The sequence below is a fragment of the Lissotriton helveticus genome, chromosome 8 (genome assembly GCF_964261635.1).
Source record: "Lissotriton helveticus chromosome 8, aLisHel1.1, whole genome shotgun sequence".
Lineage (NCBI taxonomy): Eukaryota > Metazoa > Chordata > Amphibia > Caudata > Salamandridae > Lissotriton > Lissotriton helveticus.
This window is the reverse complement of record NC_136069.1, coordinates 451,757,548-451,778,961: the sequence shown is the minus strand read 5'-3', so window position 1 is coordinate 451,778,961 and position 21,414 is coordinate 451,757,548. Positions and strand designations below refer to the sequence as shown.

Genomic DNA, 21,414 nt, shown 5'->3' with positions numbered 1-21,414 from the left:
ACTGAGCCAAGGGGTGAGAAACGAATGGCCCGTGGGGTGTATTAGGGAGTCACTGGCAAGGCGCTCCCAAAAATGTACACAAGGTTAAATTTGAAGCAAATCAAGGAACTGGGTAGTGGAGGCTACTAAACTAGTATTATCCCGCTGCTGTGGTAGGTCTCAGGAGTTATTATTTTCTGTATTCTAGAACCAAGACATATGGGAGTTGCTACAGGGTCTCTGAGGAGATGACAGAGGGATGCACCAGAAACAGGAAGCAAGGAAGTCTTAAGCCCAATGCAGGGAAACATCATCTTGTGCGTCCAGTAATATGTCTTCACGAGGACATGATTCGTAATGTACTCACTCTGCATACATGTACTCAATCAGGACAAATTAAAGGCCCAATTTATTGTAGACTGTATAGAATTTCAACACAGATAAAAACAGACAGCCTGGTGCACCTGACTCAACTGGCCACCATCAGCGTCCACAGTGCGTGGCGAGGAATAACACACACAACTGGAACATCTCCCAGTGACCTTCAATTGTGAGAGCCATGGTCAGAAAAAGTCTGGGCGTGCCAGAATGCACAAAATTGGGAGAAGAATGTACAGCATGAAAGGCCTCCAAGAATTGTAGAAACAGAGAATCAAGACACACTCAAGATTAGAAAATCCTATAATTTCAAAAGCCAGAGAGGTCATGGATGAGGCCGATATAGTACGGTATACAAAGAGAGATGGGGGCAGACCTGATCGTGGAACCCCTTACAAAATGAATGCTCCGGTCTGGTGCAGGGAGAAATGCAATGCAGAGAGTGGACACATGTGATCCCCGCCTGCCTTGCAAGCCTTCAAATATCAACACTTGAAAAGGTGGAGATTTTAATGGCTATGATTTTTACTCTAACTCCAACTTTAAGGTAGATATGAACCCATGTACGGCTCCTAAAGACCTTCTCAGGAAAATGCACTGCTAGGCCCACTTGCCTAGCAGCAAGGGGAGTGTGCTAAATAGAGCGCGCCCCATTCTGTCAACCCCTGGAGTGGGGAGGGGCAATTAATTATAAGGCAGACGTTATGTCCATGTTGTTCTAACGTCCATGGAGAGAAAAGGTCACACATGCGAGCTAAAGGTATGGACCTCCTCCCTACATGCAGAGGGTCCTTTGTGAAGGTGCATCTACATGGAGAGGAAATGCCCTGGCACATTTATGACCAGCAATAAGATCTTTACAAATGTATAATTGCATCTGATCAGGCCCAAATAATAATCTATTGTAGATTTTACATCCGATTTTGGCAGTTTGGTTTTGTGACATTTCAGTTCAAACACTAGGAAGAAAGGTTACTATGATAAAAAAAAATGTTTCACAGTTCCAAGAATAAACAACATTTTAGCCAGTTCGACTCCACGTGCCACACTAACATTCAACAGACCAGTTCACCCCACGCTTCCATAAGCAGCATGTTTCCTTGAGTGACTTGACCTTTCTCAGAGATTAGAACACCACGATATGGACTACAGTTTCTGAAATCAAATGTTAGACTGGCTGTTAATTATGGTTGAGGCATCCAGAGGGTTTGCTGGGCGGTGATTACTCACTCTGTGGTTCAGTAAAGAAAGTCTCAATATGGGTTACTGAATTACTAACATTTCACGAGTTTTTCCATTGCAGTAGGCAAAGCTTCGCTCTTCTAATCATACTCTAGACAAAGGTTTCTTTTCACTTTTTCCCCATGTAATTTTATCATTGTATTTATAAATTCCATTTGAATGTGAAAATAATGTATATTTGATGGCGAACTGAACAAAGTTTTTTTTTCTGACTAATCAATGGTCAAAAGAGATTACTAGGGATTCACGTGTGTTGTTCTTTGTAGAATCATTTCATCTCAGAGCTATTTTCTCTCCTTCAAGTACGTGTGGTGTTTTCCATGCAAATTCATATTACCTTCGTGTGCCTACTATTTAAATTGTTGGTTTACTTCGTGATGAAACCTAGGAACTTTAAGGCATCTGGTATAATACTAAAACGATCAAAACACAAGCTCTCCCTGAAACAAAAAGGCAAATCGAAATATATTTTCAGTTGCACACCAATTTACATGTTGCATAGTACAAAGCAATATTAAAACTAATCCTGCATATGAAGGGCCACGTCATAATGGTCTATAACATTTTCATGGTTTTAGGCACAGTCAATGATGCGTTTTTCAAGAACGGAATCTTTAGCAATGATGGGGGAAGACCAGATTAGAAATAGTGAGTTTACAGTTGGTAGCTAGCTAGCAGGCTTACGAAGGGGCTGATTCAGAGTTTGGCAGACTGCGGCTGCTACTGGACCTGGGTGGTGAGGCGAAGGGTGGGGGACAAAAAAAGAAAAACAACAAAATACACTTACCTGAAACGGCCGCCGCCTCCCCTTTGTCCTCTGTCCCTTAGACATATTCCTGCACTCCCGGCCAGCAGCAGGAAGCACCTGCCCTCACAGCCTCCCCATAGCCAATCACAACGCTGCAATGCAGCGTTGTGATTGGTCTGAGTGCTGTTGAGCCGCACTCAGACGGGGACTGAGATGGTTTGCTTGTTCCTCACCAGGTTGTGTAATGCAGCCTGGTGGGGGACATGCAAAGTGCGCAGGACTGCTTTGGGCGGCCCGAGACGACCGGCCAAGCAGTCTTGCACACTTCAGGAGTGAAAACCACTCCTCTCCCTAATCCACCCTGCTCCGCCCAAGAGTCACTAAAGTATATAGATAAAATAAAATGATAATAACAATAGTTATTATCATTTAGTTTTCCCTTTTTTCAGTGGGGCGAAGCTCCTCCGCCTTAGCAGAGGAGCCGCCACTGTCGGAAAAATCACGCAGTATCCTCACCGACAAGCCCTAGGCATGCTAGACTCATTTACAGATGGGAAGAGGAATTTTCCATCTACAGAGTCAAACGAAGTACAGGACACGAGACGGATAGAATCCAACAGCATTTACTTGAGATCCAGTAAAACACTTCATCCTCCACACTTGGCTTTGCTCCAAGAGTCCTCTAACTCCTCCCATTTTAAATCAACATTCTAGCGCCATGGAAACCAAGTACACAAGCTCCATGTGACCTAGGAAGTTTACATTCCATTGCTAGGACCTCACATACGGAGGCAGATACACAGAGGCAAGTAGGTACTTACGACTTTATAAACTACGCCATAGGGAGGATACCACACACCTCACTCTTCGTAACACAACAGATAAATTATGAAATTGACATAAAAAGAATGAAAAAAGCAACATACAATGTAAACATATTCCTTCAGAAATTTTGGTCTCTTGAAAGACCTGCCACTTCTCCTCAGCTCGTCTATTTTCAACTACCTTTTTCTTTCTAAATACGTCATCCTTATTTTCCTCAGAGATTTGTGATTCACACTTCACTCTCACCACTCTTCCCTGATTCCACATCTTATGGTCCTCAGACCGTACCACATTCCTAAACACCTCAATCACTTTAGGGTGGCAGCAAATTTTGACTGGGACTTTGCTAGTCCTAACTGGGGATTCCTAATCCTGATTTATTTATTTATGTATCTATAAAGTTTTATATCACATCCTCAACCTGAATCTCCATTTTCTTTACTGCTTTGCAACTGTTATACGAGGTCTTTCTTTCAGATACTCTCTTGCTCTCTTATTTCTTTCATTTCCACATTAGGATCCACACTCACTTCTTGCCCCACCTTGTCATTTACCCAAGAAGGACAAATCAATGGGTTAGCTTTCCTCCTCTTAAACAATTCAAATGGTGAAATTCCTGTAGTGGCATGTGGCGTCATCCTGTAATTCTTTATCTTTCCTAGTACTTTTCTCTTTCAACACAAATTGTTTGATATGGCCCTTTGTATGCTCTCCTTTAACACCGTGTTCAACCTCTCCGCCATGCTATTTGTTTCAGGGTGATACTGGGTCGACCTCGTGCTTGATACCTCTATCCCTGAGATATTTCTCCATCTCACGCACCACTAGTTGAACACCATTGTCCATTAAAATAGAGGTGGGGAACCGTTCCCTTTCAAAGATCTGTTCCAGAAAACTTATCACATCAAGTGTTTCCACTGAATTGCTTATTCCCAACTCAGGCCACATTGAATACATATCGATAAAAACAATTACATATGTGTCCATGACAGAGTATGTTATTGGGCTCAAAAGGTCCATGGCATCTTCTTGCTAAGTTTCCTTTGAGCAGTTTTTTAAAGATCCAGTGAAACGCCTCAGCTTCCACACTTGCCTTTGCCCCAAGCATCCTCTAACTAGCTCCTCTCATTTCAAATCAAAATTCCAGCTTCATGGAAACCAAGTACACAAGTTCCATGAGACCTATGACGTTTACTTTCCTTTGCTAGGACCACACATAATGACACACACACAGAGGAAAATAGGATACTGGTGACTCTACAAACTACACCATAGGAAGGATACCACACACCTCCCTCTTCTTAAAACAACAGATAAAATATCATTTGCATAAGGTTACCCAAGATGTAGACGAAAAACTACTCATTCCAAAAGGAATTGCATTTCTTTAAGTGTTTACTTACAACTGCTGGAGAGGGTACATGGATACTTCCAACCGATCGAGGGCGGATATGATTCACTAGATGGCAGAGAACTACACCATCCATCAGGGCACATCCAAGGTCTTCGGGTAAGCAGATCTTCAGCCTGCCCTCAATGCTCTGTGAGCAAAAATGGAAAAAAACAAAAACCATATTCCTCTAAATTGATAGAAATTTCACAGCAGTGAAAGTAAAATTGGCTTATTAACACACCACTTAATGAGTAATCTCATATTCTTTAAACATTTTTTCCTAGAAAGTAGCAAACCTGACATGAGGAAAATACTGTTTACTACCTTTCAGAGTGCATATTACAATTACTTCACAAAGGGATACAACTCTCCTAAAACTCACATGACGTTTTCAATTTAGTTGTACCATACATATGTAACACCATTTCAGCCAGATTTTATTTAAGTACCTTTTTAATAGTAAATGCACATGAAAAAATGCCATGACACACACCATCTATGTGATGTGCAGAGTGTAACATTCTATTTATTACCATGGGGGGGGGGAGGGGGATGCGATCACGATCCACTTAAGGCTTTCACTAGTTGTGGTACATATATATATATATATATATGCAGAACACTCCTTTAAAGAAAGAAGCAGAGGCCATGTAGGGGGAGACAGGAAACACCTTTAATGAAGCCTTGACTCGTGTATGGCGAATGCATTTCGGCATTATTTAGCCTTCCTCAGCGCCCAGAGTCTATGAGCAGGGTGTGGGCAAAAATGAAAGTTTATGCAATGTCCTGCCGCACACGGATAGGTTCGCCTCTGTCCCCGCCTCCCAAGTGGTCAATCTACTACACCTGAAGCTAGGTGACTGCAGCGCAACTACAGGTCCCAGAATGCAGCGCTTCAATGAGGTGAGTGATGCGGGGGGGATCAGGTGCTTGTTGCGGCGAGGGTTTGTCATCTTTGCTTCCACTACTATCCTGTATGTTGCTCCTTTCAAAGTGTCCCCTCCGGTCCCCTGAACCGCAAAACCTCCGAAGAGAAAGCAGGAAAATGACAGGGGCTCGTCCGGAAATCCAACTTGCCCGTCGTGGTGCACGAATGCCTCCAACACCGCTAAAATCCTTGCGTCCTACTCCGAGGGTGGACCTGGCAAATTTCAGTAACCTGAAGAGAGATAGCGCTGAAGCGGTTACCAGTAGGATCCAGGCCAACTTCAGATGCGGGGCCCCCTGTAACGCGATACTGGCAATCGCGTGAAACATGCAGAACACTCCTTTAAAGAAAGAAGCAGAGTCCACGTAGGGGGAGACAGGAAACACCTTTAATGAAGCCTTGACTCGTGTATGGCGAATGCATTTCGGCATTATTTAGCCTTCCTCAGCGCCCAGAGTCTATGAGCAGGGTGTGGGCAAAAATGAAAGTTTATGCAATGTCCTGCCGCACACGGATAGGTTCGCCTCTGACCCCGCCTCCCAAGTGGTCAATCTACTACACCTGAAGCTAGGTGACTGCAGCGCAACTACAGGTCCCAGAATGCAGCGCTTCAATGAGGTGAGTGATGCGGGGGGATCAGGTGCTTGTTGCAGCGAGGGTTTGTCATCTTTGCTTCCACTAGTATCCTGTATGTTGCTCCTTTCAAAGTGTCCCCTCCGGTCCCCTGAACCGCAAAACCTCCGAAGAGAAAGCAGGAAAATGACGGGGGCTCATCCGGAAATCCAACTTGCCCGTCGTGGTGCACGAATGCCTCCAACACCGCTAAAATCCTTCCGTCCTACTCCGAGGGTGGACCTGGCAAATTTCAGTAACCTGAAGAGAGATAGCGCCGAAGCGGTTACCAGTAGGATCCAGGCCAACTTCAGATGCGGGGGCCCCTGTAACGCGATACTGGCAATCGCGTGAAACATGCAGAACACTCCTTTAAAGAAAGAAGCAGAGGCCACATAGGGGGAGACAGGAAACACCTTTAATGAAGCCTTGACTCGTGTATGGCGAATGCATTTCGGCATTATTTAGCCTTCCTCAGCGCCCAGAGTCTATGAGCAGGGTGTGGGCAAAAATGAAAGTTTATGCAATGTCCTGCCGCACACGGATAGGTTCGCCTCTGACCCCGCCTCCCAAGTGGTCAATCTACTACACCTGAAGCTAGGTGACTGCAGCGCAACTACAGGTCCCAGAATGCAGCGCTTCAATGAGGTGAGTGATGCGGGGGGGATCAGGTGCTTGTTGCGGCGAGGGTTTGTCATCTTTGCTTCCACTAGTATCCTGTATGTTGCTCCTTTCAAAGTGTCCCCTCCGGTCCCCTGAACCGCAAAACCTCCGAAGAAAAAGCAGGAAAATGACGGGGGCTCGTCCGGAAATCCAACTTGCCCGTCGTGGTGCACGAATGCCTCCAACACCGCTAAAATCCTTGCGTCCTACTCCGAGGGTGGACCTGGCAAATTTCAGTAACCTGAAGAGAGATAGCGCCGAAGCGGTTACCAGTAGCATCCAGGCCAACTTCAGATGCGGGGGCCCCTATAACACCGATACTGGCAATCGCGTGAAACATGCAGAACACTCCTTTAAAGAAAGAAGCAGAGGCCATGTAGGGGGAGACAGGAAACACCTTTAATGAAGCCTTGACTCGTGTATGGCGAATGCATTTCGGCATTATTTAGCCTTCCTCAGCGCCCAGAGTCTATGAGCAGGGTGTGGGCAAAAATGAAAGTTTATGCAATGTCCTGCCGCACACGGATACGTTCGCCTCTGACCCCGCCTCCCAAGTGGTCAATCTACTACACATGAAGCTAGGTGACTGCAGCGCAACTACAGGTCCCAGAATGCAGCGCTTCAATGAGGTGAGTGATGCGGGGGGATCAGGTGCTTGTTGCGGCGAGGGTTTGTCATCTTTGCTTCCACTAGTATCCTGTATGTTGCTCCTTTCAAAGTGTCCCCTCCGGTCCCCTGAACCGCAAAACCTCCGAAGAGAAAGCAGGAAAATGACGGGGGCTCGTCCGGAAATCCAACTTGCCCGTCGTGGTGCACGAATGCCTCCAACACCGCTAAAATCCTTGCGTCCTACTCCGAGGGTGGACCTGGCAAATTTCAGTAATCTGAAGAGAGATAGCGCTGAAGCGGTTACCAGTAGGATCCAGGCCAACTTCAGATGCGGGGCCCCCTGTAACGCGATACTGGCAATCGCGTGAAACATGCAGAACACTCCTTTAAAGAAAGAAGCAGAGTCCACGTAGGGGGAGACAGGAAACACCTTTAATGAAGCCTTGACTCGTGTATGGCGAATGCATTTCGGCATTATTTAGCCTTCCTCAGCGCCCAGAGTCTATGAGCAGGGTGTGGGCAAAAATGAAAGTTTATGCAATGTCCTGCCGCACACGGATAGGTTCGCCTCTGACCCCGCCTCCCAAGTGGTCAATCTACTACACCTGAAGCTAGGTGACTGCAGCGCAACTACAGGTCCCAGAATGCAGCGCTTCAATGAGGTGAGTGATGCGGGGGGATCAGGTGCTTGTTGCGGCGAGGGTTTGTCATCTTTGCTTCCACTAGTATCCTGTATGTTGCTCCTTTCAAAGTGTCCCCTCCGGTCCCCTGAACCGCAAAACCTCCGAAGAGAAAGCAGGAAAATGACGGGGGCTCATCCGGAAATCCAACTTGCCCGTCGTGGTGCACGAATGCCTCCAACACCGCTAAAATCCTTGCGTCCTACTCCGAGGGTGGACCTGGCAAATTTCAGTAACCTGAAGAGAGATAGCGCCGAAGCGGTTACCAGTAGGATCCAGGCCAACTTCAGATGCGGGGGCCCCTGTAACGCGATACTGGCAATCGCGTGAAACATGCAGAACACTCCTTTAAAGAAAGAAGCAGAGGCCACATAGGGGGAGACAGGAAACACCTTTAATGAAGCCTTGACTCGTGTATGGCGAATGCATTTCGGCATTATTTAGCCTTCCTCAGCGCCCAGAGTCTATGAGCAGGGTGTGGGCAAAAATGAAAGTTTATGCAATGTCCTGCCGCACACGGATAGGTTCGCCTCTGACCCCGCCTCCCAAGTGTTCAATCTACTACACCTGAAGCTAGGTGACTGCAGCGCAACTACAGGTCCCAGAATGCAGCGCTTCAATGAGGTGAGTGATGCGGGGGGGATCAGGTGCTTGTTGCGGCGAGGGTTTGTCATCTTTGCTTCCACTAGTATCCTGTATGTTGCTCCTTTCAAAGTGTCCCCTCCGGTCCCCTGAACCGCAAAACCTCGGAAGAGAAAGCAGGAAAATGACGGGGGCTCGTCCGGAAATCCAACTTGCCCGTCGTGGTGCACGAATGCCTCCAACACCGCTAAAATCCTTGCGTCCTACTCCGAGGGTGGACCTGGCAAATTTCAGTAACCTGAAGAGAGATAGCGCCGAAGCGGTTACCAGTAGGATCCAGGCCAACTTCAGATGCGGGGGCCCCTGTAACGCGATACTGGCAATCGCGTGAAACATGCAGAACACTCCTTTAAAGAAAGAAGCAGAGGCCACGTAGGGGGAGACAGGAAACACCTTTAATGAAGCCTTGACTCGTGTATGGCGAATGCATTTCGGCATTATTTAGCCTTCCTCAGCGCCCAGAGTCTATGAGCAGGGTGTGGGCAAAAATGAAAGTTTATGCAATGTCCTGCCGCACACGGATAGGTTCGCCTCTGACCCCGCCTCCCAAGTGGTCAATCTACTACACCTGAAGCTAGGTGACTGCAGCGCAACTACAGGTCCCAGAATGCAGCGCTTCAATGAGGTGAGTGATGCGGGGGGATCAGGTGCTTGTTGCGGCGAGGGTTTGTCATCTTTGCTTCCACTAGTATCCTGTATGTTGCTCCTTTCAAAGTGTCCCCTCCGGTCCCCTGAACCGCAAAACCTCGGAAGAGAAAGCAGGAAAATGACGGGGGCTCGTCCGGAAATCCAACTTGCCCGTCGTGGTGCACGAATGCCTCCAACACCGCTAAAATCCTTGCGTCCTACTCCGAGGGTGGACCTGGCAAATTTCAGTAACCTGAAGAGAGATAGCGCCGAAGCGGTTACCAGTAGCATCCAGGCCAACTTCAGATGCGGGGGCCCCTGTAACACCGATACTGGCAATCGCGTGAAACATGCAGAACACTCCTTTAAAGAAAGAAGCAGAGGCCACGTAGGGGGAGACAGGAAACACCTTTAATGAAGCCTTGACTCGTGTATGGCGAATGCATTTCGGCATTATTTAGCCTTCCTCAGCGCCCAGAGTCTATGAGCAGGGTGTGGGCAAAAATGAAAGTTTATGCAATGTCCTGCCGCACATGGATAGGTTCGCCTCTGACCCCGCCTCCCAAGTGGTCAATCTACTACACCTGAAGCTAGGTGACTGCAGCGCAACTACAGGTCCCAGAATGCAGCGCTTCAATGAGGTGAGTGATGCGGGGGGATCAGGTGCTTGTTGCGGCGAGGGTTTGTCATCTTTGCTTCCACTAGTATCCTGTATGTTGCTCCTTTCAAAGTGTCCCCTCCGGTCCCCTGAACTGCAAAACCTCCGAAGAGAAAGCAGGAAAATGACGGGGGCTCGTCCGGAAATCCAACTTGCCCGTCGTGGTGCACGAATGCCTCCAACACCGCTAAAATCCTTGCGTCCTACTCCGAGGGTGGACTTGGCAAATTTCAGTAACCTGAAGAGAGATAGCGCCGAAGCGGTTACCAGTAGGATCCAGGCCAACTTCAGATTCGGGGGCCCCTGTAACGCGATACTGGCAATCGCGTGAAACATGCAGAACACTCCTTTAAAGAAAGAAGCAGAGGCCACGTAGGGGGAGACAGGAAACACCTTTAATGAAGCCTTGACTCGTGTATGGCGAATGCATTTCGGCATTATTTAGCCTTCCTCAGCGCCCAGAGTCTATGAGCAGGGTGTGGGCAAAAATTAAAGTTTATGCAATGTCCTGCCGCACACGGATAGGTTCGCCTCTGACCCCGCCTCCCAAGTGGTCAATCTACTACACCTGAAGCTAGGTGACTGCAGCGCAACTACAGGTCCCAGAATGCAGCGCTTCAATGAGGTGAGTGATGCGGGGGGGATCAGGTGCTTGTTGCGGCGAGGGTTTGTCATCTTTGCTTCCACTATTATCCTGTATGTTGCTCCTTTCAAAGTGTCCCCTCCGGTCCCCTGAACCGCAAAACCTCCGAAGAGAAAGCAGGAAAATGACGGGGGCTCGTCCGGAAATCCAACTTGCCCGTCGTGGTGCACGAATGCCTCCAACACCGCTATAATCCTTGCGTCCTACTCCGAGGGTGGACTTGGCAAATGTCAGTAACCTGAAGAGAGCTAGCGCCGAAGCGGTTACCAGTAGGATCCAGGCCAACTTCAGATGCGGGGGCCCCTGTAACGCGATACTGGCAATCGCGTGAAACATGCAGAACACTCCTTTAAAGAAAGAAGCAGAGGCCACGTAGGGGGAGACAGGAAACACCTTTAATGAAGCCTTGACTCGTGTATGGCGAATGCATTTCGGCATTATTTAGCCTTCCTCAGCGCCCAGAGTCTATGAGCAGGGTGTGGGCAAAAATGAAAGTTTATGCAATGTCCTGCCGCACACGGATAGGTTCGCCTCTGACCCCGCCTCTCAAGTGGTCAATCTACTACACCTGAAGATAGGTGACTGCAGCGCAACTACAGGTCCCAGAATGCAGCGCTTCAATGAGGTGAGTGATGCGGGGGTATCAGGTGCTTGTTGCGGCGAGGGTTTGTCATCTTTGCTTCCACTAGTATCCTGTATGTTGCTCCTTTCAAAGTGTCCCCTCCGGTCCCCTGAACCGCAAAACCTCCGAAGAGAAAGCAGGAAAATGACGGGGGCTCGTCCGGAAATCCAACTTGCCCGTCGTGGTGCACGAATGCCTCCAACACCGCTAAAATCCTTGCGTCCTACTCCGAGGGTGGACCTGGCAAATTTCAGTAACCTGAAGAGAGATAGCGCCGAAGCGGTTACCAGTAGGATCCAGGCCAACTTCAGATGTGGGGGCCCCTGTAACGCGATACTGGCAATCGCGTGAAACATGCTGAACACTCCTTTAAAGAAAGAAGCAGAGGCCACGTAGGGGGAGACAGGAAACACCTTTAATGAAGCCTTGACTCGTGTATGGCGAATGCATTTCGGCATTATTTAGCCTTCCTCAGCGCCCAGAGTCTATGAGCAGGGTGTGGGCGAAAATGAAAGTTTATGCAATGTCCTGCCGCACACGGATAGGTTCGCCTCTGACCCCGCCTCCCAAGTGGTCAATCTACTACACCTGAAGCTAGGTGACTGCAGCGCAACTACAGGTCCCAGAATGCAGCGCTTCAATGAGGTGAGTGATGCAGGGGGATCAGGTGCTTGTTGCGGCGAGGGTTTGTCATCTTTGCTTCCACTAGTATCCTGTATGTTGCTCCTTTCAAAGTGTCCCCTCCGGTCCCCTGAACCGCAAAACCTCCGAAGAGAAAGCAGGAAAATGACGGGGGCTCGTCCGGAAATCCAACTTGCCCGTCGTGGTGCACGAATGCCTCCAACACCGCTAAAATCCTTGCGTCCTACTCCGAGGGTGGACCTGGAAAATTTCAGTAACCTGAAGAGAGATAGCACCGAAGCGGTTACCAGTAGCATCCAGGCCAATTTCAGATGCGGGGGCCCCTGTAACACCGATACTGGCAATCGCGTGAAACATGCAGAACACTCCTTTAAAGAAAGAAGCAGAGGCCACGTAGGGGGAGACAGGAAACACCTTTAATGAAGCCTTGACTCGTGTATGGCGAATGCATTTCGGCATTATTTAGCCTTCCTCAGCGCCCAGAGTCTATGAGCAGGGTGTGGGCAAAAATTAAAGTTTATGCAATGTCCTGCCGCACACGGATAGGTTCGCCTCTGACCCCGCCTCCCAAGTGGTCAATCTACTACACCTGAAGCTAGGTGACTGCAGCGCAACTACAGGTCCCAGAATGCAGCGCTTCAATGAGGTGAGTGATGCGGGGGGGATCAGGTGCTTGTTGCGGCGAGGGTTTGTCATCTTTGCTTCCACTATTATCCTGTATGTTGCTCCTTTCAAAGTGTCCCCTCCGGTCCCCTGAACCGCAAAACCTCCGAAGAGAAAGCAGGAAAATGACGGGGGCTCGTCCGGAAATCCAACTTGCCCGTCGTGGTGCACGAATGCCTCCAACACCGCTAAAATCCTAGCGTCCTACTCCGAGGGTGGACTTGGCAAATTTCAGTAACCTGAAGAGAGATAGCGCCGAAGCGGTTACCAGTAGGATCCAGGCCAACTTCAGATGCGGGGGCCCCTGTAACGCGATACTGGCAATCGCGTGAAACATGCAGAACACACCTTTAAAGAAAGAAGCAGAGGCCACGTAGGGGGAGACAGGAAACACCTTTAATGAAGCCTTGACTCGTGTATGGCGAATGCATTTCGGCATTATTTAGCCTACCTCAGCGCCCAGAGTCTATGAGCAGGGTGTGGGCAAAAATGAAAGTTTATGCAATGTCCTGCCGCACACGGATAGGTTCGCCTCTGACCCCGCCTCCCAAGTGGTCAATCTACTACACCTGAAGCTAGGTGACTGCAGCGCAACTACAGGTCCCAGAATGCAGTGCTTCAATGAGGTGAGTGATGCGGGGGGATCAGGTGCTTGTTGCGGCGAGGGTTTGTCATCTTTGCTTCCACTAGTATCCTGTATGTTGCTCCTTTCAAAGTGTCCCCTCCGGTCCCCTGAACCGCAAAACCTCCGAAGAGAAAGCAGGAAAATGACGGGGGCTCGTCCGGAAATCCAACTTGCCCGTCGTGGTGCACGAATGCCTCCAACACCGCTAAAATCCTTGCGTCCTACTCCGAGGGTGGACCTGGCAAATTTCAGTAACCTGAAGAGAGATAGCGCCGAAGCGGTTACCAGTAGGATCCAGGCCAACTTCAGATGTGGGGGCCCCTCTAACGCGATACTGGCAATCGCGTGAAACATGCTGAACACTCCTTTAAAGAAAGAAGCAGAGGCCACGTAGGGGGAGACAGGAAACACCTTTAATGAAGCCTTGACTCGTGTATGGCGAATGCATTTCGGCATTATTTAGCCTTCCTCAGCGCCCAGAGTCTATGAGCAGGGTGTGGGCAAAAATGAAAGTTTATGCAATGTCCTGCCGCACACGGATAGGTTCGCCTCTGACCCCGCCTCCCAAGTGGTCAATCTACTACACCTGAAGCTAGGTGACTGCAGCGCAACTACAGGTCCCAGAATGCAGCGCTTCAATGAGGTGAGTGATGCGGGGGGATCAGGTGCTTGTTGCGGCGAGGGTTTGTCATCTTGGCTTCCACTAGTATCCTGTATGTTGCTCCTTTCAAAGTGTCCCCTCCGGTCCCCTGAACCGCAAAACCTCCAAAGAGAAAGCAGGAAAATGACGGGGGCTCGTCCGGAAATCCAACTTGCCCGTCGTGGTGCACGAATGCCTCCAACACCGCTAAAATCCTTGCGTCCTACTCCGAGGGTGGACTTGGCAAATTTCAGTAACCTGTAGAGAGATAGCGCCGAAGCGGTTACCAGTAGGATCCAGGCCAACTTCAGATGCGGGGGCCCCTGTAACGCGATACTGGCAATCGCGTGAAACATGCAGAACACTCCTTTAAAGAAAGAAGCAGAGGCCACGTAGGGGGAGACAGGAAACACCTTTAATGAAGCCTTGACTCGTGTATGGCGAATGCATTTCGGCATTATTTGCCTTCCTCAGCGCCCAGAGTCTATGAGCAGGGTGTGGGCAAAAACGAAAGTTTATGCAATGTCCTGCCGCACACGGATAGGTTCGCCTCTGACCCCGCCTCCCAAGTGGTCAATCTACTACACCTGAAGCTAGGTGACTGCAGCGCAACTACAGGTCCCAGAATGCAGCGCTTCAATGAGGTGAGTGATGCGGGGATCAGGTGCTTGTTGCGGCGAGGGTTTGTCTTCTTTGCTTCCACTAGTATCTTGTATGTTGCTCCTTTCAAAGTGTCCCCTCCGGTCCCCTGAACCGCAAAACCTCCGAAGAGAAAGCAGGAAAATGACGGGGGCTCGTCCGGAAATCCAACTTGCCCGTCGTGGTGCACAAATGCCTCCAACACCGCTAAAATCCTTGCGTCCTACTCCGAGGGTGGACCTGGCAAATTTCAGTAACCTGAAGAGAGATAGCGCCGAAGCGGTTACCAGTAGGATCCAGGCCAACTTCAGATGCGGGGGCCCCTGTAACGTGATACTGGCAATCGCGTGAAACATGCAGAACACTCCTTTAAAGAAAGAAGCAGAGGCCACGTAGGGGGAGACAGGAAACACCTTTAATGAAGCCTTGACTCGTGTATGGCGAATGCATTTCGGGATTATTTAGCCTTCCTCAGCGCCCAGAGTCTATGAGCAGGGTGTGGGCAAAAATGAAAGTTTATGCAATGTCCTGCCGCACACGGATAGGTTCGCCTCTGACCCCGCCTCCCAAGTGGTCAATCTACTACACCTGAAGCTAGGTGACTGCAGCGCAACTACAGGTCCCAGAATGCAGCGCTTCAATGAGGTGAGTGATGCGGGGGGATCAGGTGCTTGTTGCGGCGAGGGTTTGTCATCTTTGCTTCCACTAGTATCCTGTATGTTGCTCCTTTCAAAGTGTCCCCTCCGGTCCCCTGAACCGCAAAACCTCCGAAGAGAAAGCAGGAAAATGACAGGGGCTCGTCCGGAAATCCAACTTGCCCGTCGTGGTGCACGAATGCCTCCAACACCGCTAAAATCCTTGCGTCCTACTCCGAGGGTGGACTTGGCAAATTTCAGTAACCTGAAGAGAGATAGCGCCGAAGCGGTTACCAGTAGGATCCAGGCCAACTTCAGATGCGGGGGCCCCTGTAACGCGATACTGGCAATCGCGTGAAACATGCAGAACACTCCTTTAAAGAAAGAAGCAGAGGCCACGTAGGGGGAGACAGGAAACACCTTTAATGAAGCCTTGACTCGTGTATGGCGAATGCATTTCGGCATTATTTAGCCTTCCTCAGCGCCCAGAGTCTATGAGCAGGGTTTGGGCAAAAATGAAAGTTTATGCAATGTCCTGCCGCACACGGATAGGTTCGCCTCTGACCCCGCCTCCCAAGTGGTCAATCTACTACACCTGAAGCTAGGTGACTGCAACGCAACTACAGGTCCCAGAATGCAGCGCTTCAATGAGGTGAGTGATGCGGGGGGATCAGGTGCTTGTTGCGGCAAGGGTTTGTCATCTTTGCTTCCACTAATATCCTGTATGTTGCTCCTTTCAAAGTGTCCCCTCCGGTCCCCTGAACCGCAAAACCTCCGAAGAGAAAGCAGGAAAATGACGGGGGCTCGTCCGGAAATCCAACTTGCCCGTCGTGGTGCACGAATGCCTCCAACACCGCTAAAATCCTTGCGTCCTACTCCGAGGGTGGACTTGGCAAATTTCAGTAACCTGAAGAGAGATAGCGCCGAAGCGGTTACCAGTAGGATCCAGGCCGACTTCAGATGTGGGGGACCCTGTAACACGATACTGGCAATCGCGTGAAACATGCAGAACACTCCTTTAAAGAAAGAAGCAGAGGCCACGTAGGGGGAGACAGGAAACACCTTTAATGAAGCCTTGACTCGTGTATGGCGAATGCATTTCGGCATTATTTAGCCTTCCTCAGCGCCCAGAGTCTATGAGCAGGGTGTGGGCAAAAATGAAAGTTTATGCAATGTCCTGCCGCACACGGATAGGTTCGCCTCTGACCCCGCCTCCCAAGTGGTCAATCTACTACACCTGAAGCTAGGTGACTGCAGCGCAACTACAGGTCCCAGAATGCAGCGCTTCAATGAGGTGAGTGATGCGGGGGATCAGGTGCTTGTTGCGGCGAGGGTTTGTCATCTTTGCTTCCACTAGTATCCTGTAAGTTGCTCCTTTCAAAGTGTCCCCTCCGGTCCCCTGAACCGCAAAACCTCCGAAGAGAAAGCAGGAAAATGACGGGGGCTTGTCCGGAAATCCAACTTGCCCGTCGTGGTGCACAAATGCCTCCAACACCGCTAAAATCCTTGCGTCCTACTCCGAGGGTGGACCTGGCAAATTTCAGTAACCTGAAGAGAGATAGCGCCGAAGCTGTTACCAGTAGGATCCAGGCCAACTTCAGATGCGGGGCCCCCTGTAACGCGATACTGGCAATCGCGTGAAACATGCAGAACACTCCTTTAAAGAAAGAAGCAGAGGCCACGTAGGGGGAGACAGGAAACACCTTTAATGAAGCCTTGACTCGTGTATGGCGAATGCATTTCGGCATTATTTAGCCTTCCTCAGCGCCCAGAGTCTATGAGCAGGGTGTGGGCAAAAATGAAAGTTTATGCAATGTCCTGCTGCACACGGATAGGTTCGCCTCTGACCCCGCCTCCCAAGTGGTCAATCTACTACACCTGAATCTAGGTGACTGCAGCGCAACTACAGGTCCAAGAATGCAGCGCTTCAATGAGGTGAGTGATGCGGGGGGATCAGGTGCTTGTTGCGGCGAGGGTTTGTCATCTTTGCTTCCACTAGTATCCTGTAAGTTGCTCCTTTCAAAGTGTCCCCTCCGGTCCCCTGAACCGCAAAACCTCCGAAGAGAAAGCAGGAAAATGACGGGGGCTCGTCCGGAAATCCAACTTGCCCGTCGTGGTGCACGAATGCCTCCAACACCGCTAAAATCCTTGCGTCCTACTCCGAGGGTGGACCTGGCAAATTTCAGTAACCTGAAGAAAGATAGCGCCGAAGCGGTTACCAGTAGGATCCAGGCCAACTTTAGATGCGGGGCCCCTGTAACGCGATACTGGCAATCGCGTGAAACATGCAGAACACTCCTTTAAAGAAAGAAGCAGAGGCCACGTAGGGGGAGACAGGAAACACCTTTAATGAAGCCTTGACTCGTGTACGGCGAATGCATTTCGGCATTATTTAGCCTTCCTCAGCGCCCAGAGTCTATGAGCAGGGTGTGGGCAAAAATGAAAGTTTATGCAATGTCCTGCCGCACACGGATAGGTTCGCCTCTGACCCCGCCTCCCAAGTGGTCAATCTACTACACCTGAAGCTAGGTGACTGCAGCGCAACTACAGGTCCCAGAATGCAGCGCTTCAATGAGGAGAGTGATGCGGGGGGATCAGGTGCTTGTTGCGGCGAGGGTTTGTCATCTTTGCTTCCACTAGTATCCTGTATGTTGCTCCTTTCAAAGTGTCCCCTCCGGTCCCCTGAACCGCAAAACCTCCGAAGAGAAAGCAGGAAAATGACGGGGGCTCGTCCGGAAATCCAACTTGCCCGTCGTGGTGCACAAATGCCTCCAACACCGCTAAAATCCTTGCGTCCTACTCCGAGGGTGGACCTGGCAAATTTCAGTAACCTGAAGAGAGATAGCGCCGAAGCGGTTACCAGTAGGATCCAGGCCAACTTCAGATGCGGGGCCCCTGTAACGCGATACTGGCAATCGCGTGAAACATGCAGAACACTCCTTTAAAGAAAGAAGCAGATGCCACGTAGGGGGAGACAGGAAACACCTTTAATGAAGCCTTGACTAGTGTATGGCGAATGCATTTCGGCATTATTTAGCCTTCCTCAGCGCCCAGAGTCTATGAGCAGGGTGTGGGCAAAAATGAAAGTTTATGCAATGTCCTGCCGCACACGGATAGGTTCGCCTCTGACCCCGCCTCCCAAGTGGTCAATCTACTACACCTGAAGCTAGGTGACTGCAGCGCAACTACAGGTCCCAGAATGCAGCGCTTCAATGAGGTGAGTGATGCGGGGGGATCAGGTGCTTGTTGCGGCGAGGGTTTGTCATCTTTGCTTCCACTAGTATCCTGTATGTTGCTCCTTTCAAAGTGTCCCCTCCGGTCCCCTATATATATACACACACACACACACACACACACACACATATATATATATATATATATATATATATATATAAAAATAAACACACACACAAACACACACACACACATATCCAAAATGCAGACGAAAAGCATCAAGTTTTCTGCTGATTAAAGATGGTTTGTACAGCAGCTCCGGAGTGTGTGTGTTTGTATTACTGTTGCCTGGTAACAAGTCCTGGATATATATGGTAAAAAGTACTACGTGCCTTACATTATAAGGACATTGCAAGTCACCACAGAGTTACATGGCCATATAGAGGAACAAGGTCTAAAGATAAGTTCCTTTATCAGGTTATGGAACTCGGAGGTGACTGTCAATATCCTTATGTACAGCAGGGAGTACTTTATCCTTTATAATACATGGTCAACCATCACCTTTATCATTAACCACTTAAATCCACAGTGTGAGGCTCTTTCATATGAAATAAAGGCCATGTATGCAAATATGAAGAATGAAAATAGACTCACAACTTCAAAATTAAAAATAGCAAAAAAAGTTGTGAGCTATTTGTTGACAAAGAGATTTGAAGTAGTTGAATAGAAGTCCGCTTTAAAAAAAGGCCCAGCAGAAACGTGAATAAAAATTCTAACTTTTCTATAAAATTCCAAGGAATTCAAAACATAAATACGTTTCCATAAATATCTACTTTTAGCTCGGCACTGTAGAGTTAAAAACACAGAGCAGAAGAAAGAAAAGCAGCATTTATTTTCCGTTGCTTTTAACAGCTAATCGGCGAACAAGTGAGTCAGAAGTCGACAGGGATTGCAGAATCCCATGTATTATATATATCGCAAGCCTTGGATGTATATTTTGGACACACACTCAAGAGCTGCTGTGCAAACAATGTTTATGTAGCAGAAAACCCAACACGTTTTGTCCTTGACCACGGGTAGTATGTTAAACACACGTGTATGTAAAACAGTTTGTTTTACATACCTAGAACTGTTACTATTATAGATACTAAGTAGCGCTTTGAAATACATATTGTTTTGTCCATATTTTCATTGTATTACAATCCCAAATGAAAAAAAAAAATTCAGCAAAATCATTCTTAATTGCTTGAACTAAAAAAAAGAACAATGATTTCTAAATTTAATAATTAAACACTACTTGATGTTGGTCAGGGACTGGGGGTTGGGGGGGGTTGGGGAGGGGGAGGGGAGGGTTAGGGTGAGGGATAAGACATCAACGCATGTTAATTTTATGGTAAGGGAGTTGTGTTCCCCCAATTCCTGAGCCATTAGAAGACCACCGGGACCCCATACCCGGGATAGGGAACACATTTTGCTCCCATTGGGGCGGATTTAGATCAGGATAGAGCAGAGTTTTTCAATCTGTGGGGCGCGCCTCCCCAGGGGGGCGCAACACCATTTCAGGGGGGGGGGCGCGGACTCCACCATAAAACTTTAACTGTGTTGGTCTTTAACTGTCCCGCATGGCAAGTCTACAAACCATTTAAAATTGAACAGTTTCTTGGGAGAGCTTCGGTAACAGAGGGGTGGAGGGGGGAGGGAGGGGGAGATAGATGGGGCACGACGTGCTCTTTCTTTCTTTCTCATGTTAAGAGCTAACAGTTACTTGTAATCGTCCTGGGAGGGGGTTAATTGGTTGAGGTGAAATACTTCAGCTGCAGTGGAAGGCAGTGAAAACCGAAAGCAAATGACAGTCCTGTTCCTTTGCATTAGATTTCATCGCAGAGGATACTTCTTGCCTCCCACTGCAGCTGAAAGTGACTGTTACTTTCTTTCAGTTTCAGCAGAGGAGACATCCTGCCTCCCACTGCAGCCGAAGCATTTCAGCTCTATGAAGTTAACCCCGTCTTGGGAGGGTTAGCTCTTAGCAGAAAGGAGACAAAGTATATTTTAAAATTACACAGGCAGGTGCACAATGCCTCACAGGGCTAAAAGGGCTTCAAGTTGCTAAAAGCAAACTGCCAGCCAGCCATGTGTAGTTTAAATAGCCTGCAAATTACTTGTTTTGACATTAAATATGCTTATAATTAAAGAAATATGTATTCCTTTGTAATGTGACTTTTCTGTCTTTTTTCCCTTTTATTATCAGTCATGGATCATTCAGGCAGCCCTAGAACACAATTAAAAGTGCTCTCTATTTATGTCCTGTTCCAAGTATGCACAGACAAGTGCTGACAATACAGCTTTAGGTGACTGCTTATTTTTGTATCGCCTGGGACATCAAAATAATGACCTGGCACCCCTAATTATAAAACTGGAATGGGCATGTTATCAAGCGGCAGCGATAATTATCGCTGGTTGCGCTTTGGGTGAGATTTGTTATCGCCAGCTATCGCTGGACATTATTCCCATGCTACCGCAGTATTAACAACGCATAGCGCAATGGCGAAAATTATTCCAGCGATAGCGGTGTTTTGCCATGGAACATCCCTGGTTTTCCAGTGATGTTCCTTGGAAAACGGCGATAACCTTGCTGATACGACCCTGTGGTCGTATCAGCATAATCCACCCCCAATGTAAAGTATAGGTAAGTCAGCATTTTAGCAGACATTAATTTTTGGCGAAAACCGCGGTTTTCGCCCAAAACTAACATCTGCTAAAATGCATGGGCCTCCTTGTAAAAATCATGATGTGCACATCAGCAATATTTTACTAGCAGTACTGCCCAGTGACTCCCACTTTGCATCTCATTAGAGATGCAAAGCAGGCGTCGGGAAAACGGGAGCTAACATGCGCTAATGCATGTTAGCACCCACTTGTAAATAGGGCGATAGTTTTATCTCCGCATTTTGGGCTTTTAAAGCCAAAAAAGCGGAGATAATGCCCTTGTTGATATGCCCCCAGGTTTGTTACAAGATAAGCACATTTATTTCCTTCACCCTGATCCCTGGTTAATGCCATAATTGCAATAGTTTTAGGTTATATCTGAAACCCTACCCTGCAGTCAATAACATGCTGAGTTACTTCAAGTGTCAGGGAATGCACCCT

General features: G+C 48.5%; 1 protein-coding gene across 4 annotated transcripts in view; it reads right to left on the bottom strand.

Annotated features, from left to right (window-relative positions):
* LRCH1 (leucine rich repeats and calponin homology domain containing 1) overlaps positions 1-21,414 on the bottom strand; it is a 758,040-nt gene that overhangs the window by 82,435 nt on the left and 654,191 nt on the right. For 2 of the 4 annotated variants that reach the window (XM_078657325.1, XM_078657324.1), the window contains exon 17: positions 4,576-4,713. The exons of the other annotated variants lie outside the window; for them this stretch is intronic. In XM_078657325.1, the coding sequence (XP_078513451.1) occupies positions 4,576-4,713 (138 nt within the window). The remainder of the gene's footprint in view (positions 1-4,575; positions 4,714-21,414) is intronic. 4 annotated transcript variants of the gene reach the window in all.